The following is a 12,692-nucleotide window of genomic DNA, read 5'->3' as shown; positions in this document are numbered from 1 at the left end:
GAGAGTGATCTGCTACCTTGTACAGGTTCACACTTCCACTACAGGGGGGATTTGTAGGCATATGCTCACTTATGGTAGTGCTATGTGTGAACAGGACTTAACCAAGGGCACTTTTTCCCATGTGGTTTTTCCCCTTAGACATCAAGTGTGAAAGGACACTTATAACATATAATATTTTGTACTTCTATATTATATGGATGTGGCACACATGCAAGGGTTGACTTGCATTTTGTGGATACCACACTTTTGGCTCTCTCCCTCTCTCTCTCTCTCATTTCTGTGTGTGAGCTTCTCTACCCTGCACCTAACCCTAATGTGCAGGTTTGTGTGTGTGAGTGTGTGAGTCCAACACCCAACATATTTGTAGGCATATGCTCACTTATGGTAGTGCTATGTGTGAACAGGGCTTAACCAAGGGCACTTTTTCCCATGTGGTTTTTCCCCTTGGACATCAAGTGTGAAAGGACACTCTAACATATAATATTTTGTACTTCTATATTATATGGATGTGGCACACATGCAAGGGTTGACTTGCATTTTGTGGATACCACACTTTTGGCTCTCGCCCTCTCTCTCTCTCTCATTTCTGTGTGTGAGCTTCTCTACCCTGCACTTAACCCTAATGTGCAGGTTTGTGTGTGTGAGTGTGTGAGTCCAACACCCAACAGATATTGACATAGGCTTTTGCCTTCACACAAAAGGAGCCAGATCTCTCATTTCGTTTGGTTATTTTTACATGGTGGTCTCTCCACCAATCAGTGGGGATCGGTTTTCGGTGTAGCACCTACCTGCCCTAGATGTGCGGCAGATTCAGAGACAGTACAACATTGTTTATGGGGATGCAGCATTGCACAGCAGATTTGGGTTTTTAAGTCCAACTTATGGGCAAATTGAGTGGCCGCGCCATGCACATGACGTGGGGGGCAGTTCTTGGCTCTCCCAATCCAATCCATAGCTTTTTTAAGAGGGCAGTGGTACAGACTCTGCTATTTTCATTCACAGAGGTATGGCCCAGCATGGTTTATTTCAGGATGTCCCTCAATCTGATTATACACCCGTCCAACAGAGGATTGACACTAGTTGGGAGATTATTGCCAGTATTACAGCATGGTAGATCTAGAGAGGTAGATGCATGGAGGCTATTGAGGGTGTCTAGTTTTTTGGGTCTCAGTGCATTAGTACTATATGGGGCGCCATCATCCATACTCTCATGGCTACTTGGGCTTGTATTCAGGGGTCCTCTCGTTGATGGGCTCCACCCAGTACCCTCCAGAAACCCACCACCAGCCCACCCATTCTGAAGACCGTTGCCTCGTCACGATCCCACTCCAATAGTCAAGATTCCCGCGACGCCCTCTGACCTTTCAGAGCTTTCGGCAAGCCAGACCTTGCAGCCCTTGGCCCACCCCTCCCTTGCAAGTGGACCCTTCGTCCCCTGAGCCCCTCCTCAGCCCTCGTCCCCCCATCATGCCCCCTGCAGCTCCCTCTGCCCCGACTTCACAAGAACCCCCCCCCCCCCCCCCCCCCCCCCCCCGCCGGCCTCCAGCCGTGCCTGACCCGAAGAGGAGGCAACAAGCTAGTTCAGTCCACCGTTTCATGGAGCCGGTAGACATGATGATGACCAGCTGGCCACTTAGGGGCACCACCTGTGCCACACAGGTAGGAATGCCCTAGGTGTCCCATCTTTCGACACAGACAACACTGCCTGGGGAGACTTGAAAATTCAATCCCCTTCCAAAAGAGTCAACCATCCAAGTAGGGGATCGAGAATAACCACGTAAGTCCTCCGAGGAGTGGATCAGCACATCCAAGGTCGTGAGGCCTGCTGCACTGGCTATGGTTACGGCCAAGTGCGGGGGATCTCAAGCACCTAACCCCAAGGGTACATCCAATCACGGGGACAAGATCAAGGTATTCTTTTGGCAAGCCAAGGAAGCAAAACATGACCAGGACGCATGTTGCATTGGCCAACTGGTTGGAGCCCAGCAAGAATCCATGCCTCCATCTCAAGCACCTAACCCCAAGGGTACATCCAATCACAGGGAGAAGATCAAGGTATTCTTTTGGCAAGCCAAGGAAGCAGAACATGACTAGGACGCATGTTGCATTGGCCAACTGGTTGGGGCCCAGCAAGAATCCATGCCTCCATCTCGTGAAATACCATCATCCTCAAGGGTACAATCATCCTGTAAAACTGTAATGCAGCATCCTCCTGTGAGGGATCCAGATCATGTGCCTGCAAGGCCTCATCCTCCAAAAAAGGATCAACATCCCGTGTGGCAAGAGCTGCATAGGGGTTAGGGTGCTCCACAAGGGGTGTGGGTGAAGGGGCAGGTACGGGGGTCCGAGGGTGCCTGCCATCCCTAACCACAACCCAGCGCTGTGTGGTCTACTGTGGCAAAGGAGCAGCTGGAGTCTCGGCATCTGCAGAAGGCCTCTGATGGGCAAGACCACGCCGCCTACTAGCATGGCCCCTCGATCTGGGACAATCTCTAGCAACTCGACGACAGATCCGACACTGGTCATGTTTGCCTGCAATCTCCATCCTCTGGTGGAAATGAGATCCGTCAGGTCTCTGAAGCATAATATGATGATTAGTAATCGATCGATCAGAAACAAGCACGAGGACCCGGGGTACACCATCAAGAGTGGGGGTAACGGCCGCGGAAGCTGAGGCGGGAGAGCTCCGGAGGATTGGTACCTCTAGAACCTGGCCAAAGGATGCCCCTATGGAAGCCAAAAGCTTCCAATAGGACTGAGGAAGAGTAGGGAACCGTAGTGAAATCGGGGTAAGGCGCGGATCCTCCACCACTGGATCAAAGCCCACCTGGTACTGAAAGAAGAAAATCTTCCTAGGACCAAGAGGAAAGGGGCTGCTAGCCAAAGCCTGAGAAGTAGCTTTTGAAGAATGAAAGTCCACCTGGAAGAAGCCTCGACCAAGTAAACAAGTATCCTGAAAGTGCACAATCAGCTCCAAAGGGAGAGCTGGTAGAAGCCATTCACGGGCCTGCGAGAGGGGTGGGAACCATAAACCCTTGCAACAAGGGTAGTCTGGACCTCACGTCAATGTCGTGCTGAAGAGAGGTGAGCTCGTCTTGTGAAAAATTGATGATTCTCCCGGCCAGTGGGGGTGATGAGAGATTGGCTGCGGCAGAAAAAGCCATAAGACCAATCAAGAAAAGTGGGCGGCCGACTTGAATCCAGATAAAATAGCTGCTGGGAAAACGGAAGCAGAGGAAGGGGGGCAAAGGCGGGGAGCAGCTGGGGAAGCAAGGGCAAAGGGGCAGGTGGGGGCAGCAGAGGGGCAGGTGGGGACTGAAGAAGGCAGGGTGCGGGCAGCAAAGGGGAAGGCGGGGCAGCAAAAGGGGCTGGCGGGGGTAGCAAAAGGGGCAGGCAAAGGCAGGTGAGGGGCAGCAGAGGGGCTGGCAGGGGCAGCTGAAGGGCAGGCGGGGACTGAAAGGCTAGCAAAGGGCAGGCGGGGATTGAGGAAAGGCTAGCGAAGGCTGCAGAGGGACAGGAGGGGGGTTGCAGAAGGGCAGGCGAGGCAGCAGACGCAGGCGGGAGCAGCAAAGGAGCAGGTGGAGGCAACAGAGGGGAGGCGGGGGCAGCAGCGCAGGTTCACGTCACTTCTGTGTTCGCTTTTATCACACCCTATTCACACTTATACATGTATGAATGGATGCATATATGGCATGCTCAACTATACCATTGTATATTGTGATTTGATCTCTAGTGGGTCAAAAGTACTGAATGCAATTATGGCCACAGGTCACCCACTAGAAAATCACCCTTAATAATCCCAGTCCAAGTTCTTACCATGCCTTAATTTCATCAATTTATAATTCTCCTTTTTTTTTGGGAGAGCACCTACATGTTATTAATCTCTTAAAAAATTTAAGAATGTAACCTTTTTAGCTCTTTTAAATGGAGGCACAGTCTGAACTCAAAAACTATAATAAAAGGGGCCTCTAGCTCATTATTTTTAGAACTTAAGTGTTGGCATCTGTTCTTGAGGCCTCATCTTTTAGTGTGGATTGAGGGCTGGACCACAGGGTAAATTTTACAAACTCAGGCATTAATATGATTCCTTTTACATTATGTTATAATTGAAAGGAAACTTGTGCAATTCATAAATAACTAAATCACAAAAATGTAGGCATACTAGCAGCTTGTGACGAGCCTCGATCGCTGCAACATTGTCGTCAACCATAAACCGCGGATTTGGAACTTCGAGAGCTTCTGGGCCCACACTCATATCTTTCTGTCACATCCACATCAAACCACACCAAGCTAAGGCTTAAGCTATATTCAGTTCAGAGAATCTAGAAAAACAATCAAGAAAATTTGAAGAAATACTTAGAGAAAATAAAACCAGTCAAATTAGTTTGTTTCAAAGCCAATCATGAGTGGTTTGTCACTCGCCAATATTGGAAAAAAATCCAAAAAATCTGAACCGTGATTCAAAGACACCATCCACTGTAGGGCCAAAAAAAACTATCAGTACCAAATCATGGATTTAATCAAACAAACACTCCCCTTGACACTTGATAATTATGGTCTAACCTTGTGCATATTTTAACTAGCATCATACACACACACGTGCACACATGGCAAGCATGTGCAATGTGCATGGGCACACACACACACTATCAAAACAAACAAGTTCAAAGATCTTAGTTCCATACAGGCCTTACTTAAAACATCTAGACATCTCATCTAGCTTAACGCATGCCCTATGGATAAATTCTCCAAGCTCGATTAAACCCTTATGTAAGGATTATTGAAGTTTTTTTCTCTTTTTTTGCAACATTATATGTAGTGTTTAGTAAAACACACCGTTCACATCCACTAGCAGGTGTAGTTACCAAGGTTCGGACCTATGTCCATAGCCCAAAAGATAAATGCCTTCACCACTAGGCCACACACCCACTGACAAGGGTTCCTTTAGTTTTTAACCAGTGATTATTGTTTTAGAAATTAATGTTCCATCCTCAAAATCTATTGTACTCGCATCCCGACTGACTCTGGTTCATAAGGTCCCCTTTATGAGAAGACCCAAGTTTGAGAAATCGGGCTCTTGGCATGTTGGTTGACACCGAACAGAGTCCTGTGTGACGAGGATGGTTGAGACATCTTTGTGACAGTCTGATAGGTAGAATATATTGTTGCACCAGTATTTCACACTGGGGTGTGTTCACGACTTCAGCCCAAACACTCTGTTAGGGGACTGCACAGCTCGTTTGGGGGTCCGGACAATCCCTTATGAGAAATATTAGCAGTCCAAGCCAGTCATATGGACCAACCCCGCATTCTGTAGGTTGGCAAACATACCAATGGGTGGTCCAGACAATTTCCAATGAGAAATATTAGCAGTCAAAGCCAGTCATATGGAACAACCCTGCATTCTGTAGGTTGGTCAACATACCGATAGGATCACCCCGCAAGACCTAAATAAGGCCCATATTCTCTCATTCCTATATGGATTCAATTCATTATTCTCCTCTTTCTTTAAGGACTGTATCCACCCCCAATATTATCTTCCAGACGCCATCTAAGTTCCTATCTCCAGAATACATAGCTCAAGAAAGGTGCTGTCTGTTGTAATCAGTTCAGTCGTGGGACTGGCTTTGCTTTCTCATGTCTTTCTTTTTTTTCTTCCAAAGGAAGATCATTCTATTAGTTCTAAAGAAAAAACTAGCCATTTGCTGACTGAATACAACACTGCTAAAAAGAAGTCCAAATATACATACAAGATAAGGGGGGATCCCTCCTCGACTGGCCGCTCTATCAGAGGGAGGCTGCATCTGGAGGCGGAGGAAAAAGTCACAATGGGGGCCTGTAGTCCAAATATACATACAAGATAAGGGGAGATCCCTCCTCGACTCACCGCTCTATCGGTCGGAGGGAGGCTGCATCTGGAGGGGGAGGAAAAAGCCACAATGGCGGCCTGTAGTGCCAAGAAACTCCACCATGTTCCCTGGATAGGAAGGGTCCAGGGGTCCAGGCACAGAAGGAAGCTTCACGCTGCTGCTCTTGAATCCGCTCCAATCACCGGTCAAGTGCTCAAAATGGCCCTGAAGGGTGTGTACGACGTCCACACAAATGGAACGGATGACCTCAGCTCGGGTGGGGCGTGGGGGGGTGTTGGTGTTGGTGTTTGATTTTTGTAATCAAGCCGTTAATGGCCTCACTACACCAGGCACGGCAACTGTGCAAACCTGATATGCTATTGATGATCTCCCATCACGAGCTAGTGTGTGGCTGTGTAGTTCAGGGCCATATCAGAACCGCCACTACAGTCGTTTCACAGAGATGCGCATGTGAGATTCAATGCCAGGCCTCATCCATCATCCTCATAAGGTAGGGCTCGCCCGCCTCTGTAACCCAAGCTATACCCCCCCATGTGATGGTGCGGGCAGTGTTTCGTAGAGAAACAGGCAGAGGATGCAGTACCATACCTGTTGTGGCTGGGGGCAATCCTGTAGGCAATGTCTCTGGCTCTCCTCAGGGCTGCCGCAGCAGCAAGGTCTGTTACTGATCGCTAGCCAGGTGCCCACAGCTAACCTCCAATGGGCTATGAGCTAGAGAAAGAAGGAGATCTTCCAGCAACAGAATCTTCTCTAGAGTCTTTGCCAAAAATCCACGATGAAAGTAGTCTGAACTCCCTGGGCCTCCTGAACCTGCTGCACTGCCGGGGTGCCATCTGTGATCTCAAGGAGGATCCGACGGAAAAACCCGGGGCCGACAGTGATGGGAGGCTCGCCCGGGCCAAGGTGGCCTGGAGAGTGATCATTCAACCGCAGAGGGCCTAGGCATCATTGACCCCGCCATTCAGAGCCAGCCTACTCCGAGCTTTGGATCACCTTAGGCCGACCTTCAGCAATTAGCTCTGGTAGCCTCAAAGAAGCATCTTTTGCAGCCCCTCATCTGGAACCCCCTGATCCGTTTACCTAGTGGCCACATGTTGGGGGCCCGACCTCATGTATCATGGGGAGCGTTGAGCATAGGAGCTGCCAGTTCCCTTGGAGATCGTCTTGCATTTAGACAGCTTCCCTTGGAAGCTCAGGAGAGAGGCCTGGCTGGGATCCAAGGTAGAGATAGACTCAACCTCGACATCGATTGTGCTATTCCCTAGAAGTGGCTGACCTCAATCCCAGATCGAAACCCCCCCCCCCCCCCCCCCCCGCTATGGCTGGGCGTGTTTACTAGGCATGATATTCTCTTGGCAGTCCATGGAGCGGATGAGAGCTATGCTTTGCTCACGTTTTCTATTGGACCCCATGGCAGAATAGAGAAATCTGAGCCCCCTCTAGATGATTTCAGTGGCTGCACCTTACAGAGGGTCAGGGTGATCGAATTTCAGGCACATGAGTGGCACATTGACCCCCAACAGGCCAAGGTGGCCAAGGAGAGCCTCTGGCGGTTATGGATTTGCGAGAGTCGGCCCCTCATGCACCTTAGTGGGACCCGGGGGAGTGGACTTGGCGTGATCCTGCTAACCGGGAGGAGACACTGGGTACCCCGTTCTTTGCACACACTGCGCAGCTAGGCTGCAGGGTTCAGATGCCCGAGGTTGAGGGAACATGGTAGCAACGGTACACTGGCAGTCACAGGGCCCCTCACAGTCGTTTCTCTCACGTTTTTCGAAGAGGCTCTAGGATAGTTTTCAGCCTCGAAAGATCACCAACTTTCTTTGCCTGCTGACACACAGGAGTTTGGCGGTTGGCACATGGTTGGCCATTGGCGATCGACTAGCAGCTTGTTCGAGGTGCAGCCACCCTTAGGAATCTCAAAGACATTGTCTTTGGGATTGCCCAAAGGCTCAGCACGTTTGGCAACGAATTCTTCCCATTCTCACGCGATGAACAAGACCTCGACCCATATCATTTCATGGGGCACTATTGCTTGGGCCACAAACGCTAAGGTTGTCATGGCTTATGAGGAGGAAGGTGTAAAGAGAATGCGGGGGCGAGAGAGAGCTTGAGATCCTTGGAAGCAAACACACACACACGAGATGGATGGCTAAATTTTCTTCTATTTTCTTCTCTTGTCTACAACAATATAACTAAAAGATAAGAGTACATACATAAAGGGAAAGTACTCTCCTACAATAACATATAAATAGTTGGTCCATAGTGTGAACCCGACTATATGAGCTGGCACAATAACTATGCCATAACTCTAGTACTCTAAAGTGGTTGTCACACAGCCTGACATGCACTGGCGGCATATCAACCATAATCTCACCAACCATGTCAATGGCATAAATGCGGAAGCTATCACCCGGGCGTATCATCAATGTCCATCGTAGCACTAGATGAGCTCTATATCTCAACACTCCCCGTCGAGCTCAACTCCACACACTGCACTCCGAGTAAGCTCCTAAACCTGTGGAGCTTCTCTGTTCCCAATGCCTTCATGAATATGTTAGCCACCTGATCCTCTCTGCTGACATATACCGAATCTACATCACTTGCTAGAACCTTCTCCCTCACAAAGTGATAGTGCACCTCAATGTGCTTCGTTCTAGCATGGTATACTGGGTTACTAGCCAACTATATGCGACTCATGTTGTCACAATAAATGACAACTTCCCTATCCACAGGCTTACCCATATCACCAAGTAGCTTCTCAAAACCAAGCTACCTCACAAGCTACCATAGCAACACCCATGTACTCTCCCTTCGTACTTGCCAAGGCAACTGTTGGCTGCTTCTTACTGCTCCAACTCACAACAACACCCCAAATGAGAACATAAAACCACTGGTGAATCTCTTTTTTGCAACACTACCAGCCCAATCAGCATCTATGTACCCATGTAGTTGTATCTCTATACCAGTCTCACAGAAAAGTCCATAATAGATGGCATACCATCAGTAGCAACACACTAGCAGGCTCAGGGCCTATCACAGCACTGTCTTTCAAATTTCTAGAAGAGGCTTTGGGACAGTTTTCGGCCTAGGAAGATCACTCTCTTTCTTTGACTGATGGCACACGAGAGCTTGGCGGTTAGTACTTGGCTAGCTGTTGGAAATCGGTCAGCAGCTTGTTGCCCGCGGTGCGGCCACCCCCAGGAGTTTCAGCGACATTGCCTTTGGGATTGCCCGAAGGCTCAGCACATTTGGCAGCGGATTCTCCGCATCTTCGCTATGGACAAGGCATTGACCCGGATCATCACTTGGGGCACTTTCGCTTAGGCCACCAAGGTTGAAGTGGTCAGGACTACGAGGAGGACAAGGAAGGACTAGCCCTTCAAGTCTCCCACAATCGTATTGCAACAGTACCAATCACAGCCCCACCTACAGGTGGCTGGTGGCCAGGCTCATGCCAAAGATGGGTGATTTGCAGTAGCATAGCAGCCTGGCACATTTGGTGTGCTAGATGCAGCGAGGCCATCGAGGGTACCCACACTCCGTCGACTGAGACCATCACGAGCATATGTCTTGATATCATTCACACCCTCCACGGTCAGTGGGGGAAGTTACAGGGAGGTTCTGACCGCATGCAGAAGCGGCGAGAAGCCTTCTTGAGACTTTGGAGACCTAGTCTCTTCCTCACAGATAGAGGCGGTGACCCTACATGGCATTACAAACCACATGTGTAGTTATCCCTCCCTTCCCCTGTATGAGATAGCCTTCTCCTCACAACAGAGCCGCCAGTCGGAGGAGAAGCGTCTCCTCCTTTAGATCATTTTATTCCCCCCTTGAATGAGACGAGTTTGTATTTAGCCCTTCGTGGTTGTATCTAGCCCTTTGTGGCTGTTTTTCTTTTAACTAATTAAAGGATCTTTTTCTCGGAAAAAAAGGAAAAAAAAGTCCATAATCAACTATGGACTTTATGTACCTGAGAATCCGTCTAGCCGCATCCAAGTGTGCCTTCCTAGGAGCCTGCATAAACTAACTCACAAGTCCAACAGGATAGCTCAAGTCTAGCCTAGTAATGGTCATGTAGATCAAGCTACCCACTATACGCCTGTACGTAGTGGAGTCCTCCAAAAGCTCATATGTATTTGCGGAAAGCTGTGTTTTGCTCCAATGGCACTAAAATAGGCTTACAGCCTATCATACTATACTTGGGCAACATGTCCAAGCCATACTGCCTCTGCAATAACAAAATGCAATGAGATGATCTCACCACCTCTATGCCCAAGAAATACCGCAGCTCACCCAAATCCTTCATCTCAAACTTCTGCTTCAAAAGCCTCCTAACATCATGTATGTCAACGTCACTATCACCATTGATAATCAAGACATCTACATAGATGACTTAGCATAATCCCTCTATCTGTCTTTTTCACATAAAGTGCAAAATCTGCATTGGATATCTGAGATCCACTGGTAACAAGATACTCCCTGATCTTGTTTGACCATACTCTGGGTGCCTAATTCAAGCCAACAAGGCTTTGCGTAACATGCTCACAAAATCTAGATGTACATCACTCTCATAACCTGGTGGCTGCATCATGTATACTTCTTCTTACAAATCAACATGCAAGAAGACATTCTTTACATCCATCTAATGTAAAGACCAGCTCTTTGCTACAGCCATAGCAATGACGACTCTCACGGTTGCCCATAGTCAATGCCATAAGTCTGTGCATAACCCTTGGCAACCAATCTTGTGTTATACCTGCTCACTGAACCATTAGCATTATGTTTGACTTTATACACCCACTTACATCCAATTGCCTTCTTTTCCTTAGGCAAAGGCACTAACTTCCATGTTGCATTTGCATCCAATGCTGCCATCTCCTCGTTCATGGCATCTTCCCATTTCTTATTTCCAAGTGCTTGCTCAAAACAAGTGGGCTCCAACTCTTGTATTGCTTTAACCATGTAAGCATAATGATGGGTTGTATATCCATCATATCTCAACCTGTCAACAGAATGCCTAACCCTCGTAGACCTGCGTACACCTAGATCACTGCCAAGTGTCCTCAAAACAGCCATGGTTCTCTTTACACCAAGAGTAACCACAGACGGAATGCCAAGCTCCTCATCAAGGCTCTGCTCAGAGCCGTTAGAGTCAATATCCACATATGAGTGACCTATTGACAAATCAGGCACAAAAGGTTGATCTACCTTTGCATGATACATGTGTACCTACATCTGTCAACCTGCATGAGCATGGACTAACATTGGATCCATTGCTAGAGGACTTTCCGAGTTCACTAAGCACCTGTGATTACTACTCTACATGTGGTGCAGCATCAGTACTTCTTACATCGGCATCTCCTGTTGCCTTCACCACTAGTGTATACCCGCTACTTATCTCGTCAAAGAAAACATCTCTGCTTACGAGTGGTAGTATTATAACATATATAATCTTTCTGCTCCATAGCATAACCAATAAAGATGCATTTCTCTGCTTTCGGATCCAACTTTGTTCTTACTTCATCAAGAACATACACATATGTAATACACCCAAACACTTTCAAGTGAGACACATCGCCTGTAAACTTCTATTCACGCATCATACCATGAAGAGCTGCAGTGGGTATCGTATTCATAATGTACAAAGCAGTTGCTACTGCTTCTGCCTAAAAATAATGTGGCATGTTCTTTTCAACCATCAAAGCACGTGCCACTTCTACAATGTCCCTTTTTTTTCTTCCTACAACACCATTTTGTTGTGGAGTGTACCTACATGTAAACTATCTCATGATTCCCTGCTTTCTCAAGAAATCATTATATTCATTGAAGAAATGTTCTCTCCCACCATATGATCTGGGGCATTTTATTTGCATGTCTTTTTTCTTCTCAACCAAGGCTTTAAATCTCCAAAAGTCAGCAAACACCTCACTTTTCTCCTTCATACTGACAGAATCACCCCTCGAGACCTAAATAAGGCCCATATTCCCTCATTCATATAAGGAGTCATTCATTATTCTCCTCGTTCTTGAAGGACTGTATCCACCCTACATCACAGTCTTCCAGATGCCATCTAAGTTCCTATCTCCGGATAGCTCAAGAAAGGTGTTGTCTGTTGTAATCAGTTCAGTAGTGGGACAATCTTTGCTTTCTCATGTCTTTCTTTTTTTTCTTCCAAAGGAAGATCCTTCTATGAGTTAAAAGAAAAAACTAGTCATTCGTTTACTGAATACAACACTACTAAAAAGCAGTCCAAATATACATACAAGATAAGGAAGGGGGGATCCCTCCTCGACTGGACGCTCTATCAGAGGGAGGGTGCATCTGGAGGCGCAGGAAAAGGTCACAATGGGGGACAGTAGTGCCAAGAAAATCCACCGTATTCTTTTTTTTTTTTTTTTCAGAAAGAGACTTCTATTAAGTATGAGAAAAACATACAACAATCACAGCTATAAGCCGGAAGAGAATAGAATCATCCCAATATGTAAGGTGATTTCAACCACTGAGGAGCATCATGATGCCATGTAAGACCTGTGGTACTAGAGGAAAAGAACATGCCATGGTCCCATTCCCGCATAAATATCACACGCTTTGCCTGCGCAAAACGAGAGAGCCCCTGAATGCGAGCCCAAGTAGCCATAAGAGTGTGGATGATATCACCCCATATAGTACTAATGCACTGAGACCCAAAAATCTCGACACCCTCAATAGCCTCCGTGCATCTAGCTCTCCAGATCTGCCATGCTGTAATACTGGCAATAATCTCCCAACTGGTATCAATCCTCTGTCTAGGGGGTGTATGATCAGAGTGAGGAACATCCT

The 12,692-nt window shown here is 47.6% G+C and overlaps 1 protein-coding gene across 4 annotated transcripts in view; it reads right to left on the bottom strand.

The window, feature by feature from the left end:
• LOC147639817 (dynein regulatory complex protein 11-like) overlaps positions 1–12,692 on the bottom strand; it is a 166,293-nt gene that overhangs the window by 96,753 nt on the left and 56,848 nt on the right. For all 4 annotated transcript variants that reach the window (XM_086774374.1, XM_086774380.1, XM_086774373.1 and 1 more), the window contains 2 exons: positions 4,423–4,476; positions 4,163–4,261 (listed from right to left, as the gene is read on the bottom strand). In XM_086774374.1, the coding sequence (XP_086630500.1) occupies positions 4,163–4,261; positions 4,423–4,476 (153 nt within the window). The remainder of the gene's footprint in view (positions 1–4,162; positions 4,262–4,422; positions 4,477–12,692) is intronic.

The sequence above is a fragment of the Cibotium barometz genome, chromosome 3 (assembly GCF_041138505.1).
Source record: "Cibotium barometz isolate CiBa-2024 chromosome 3, ASM4113850v1, whole genome shotgun sequence".
Lineage (NCBI taxonomy): Eukaryota > Viridiplantae > Streptophyta > Polypodiopsida > Cyatheales > Cibotiaceae > Cibotium > Cibotium barometz.
This window is presented reverse-complemented; position numbering and strand designations above follow the sequence as displayed.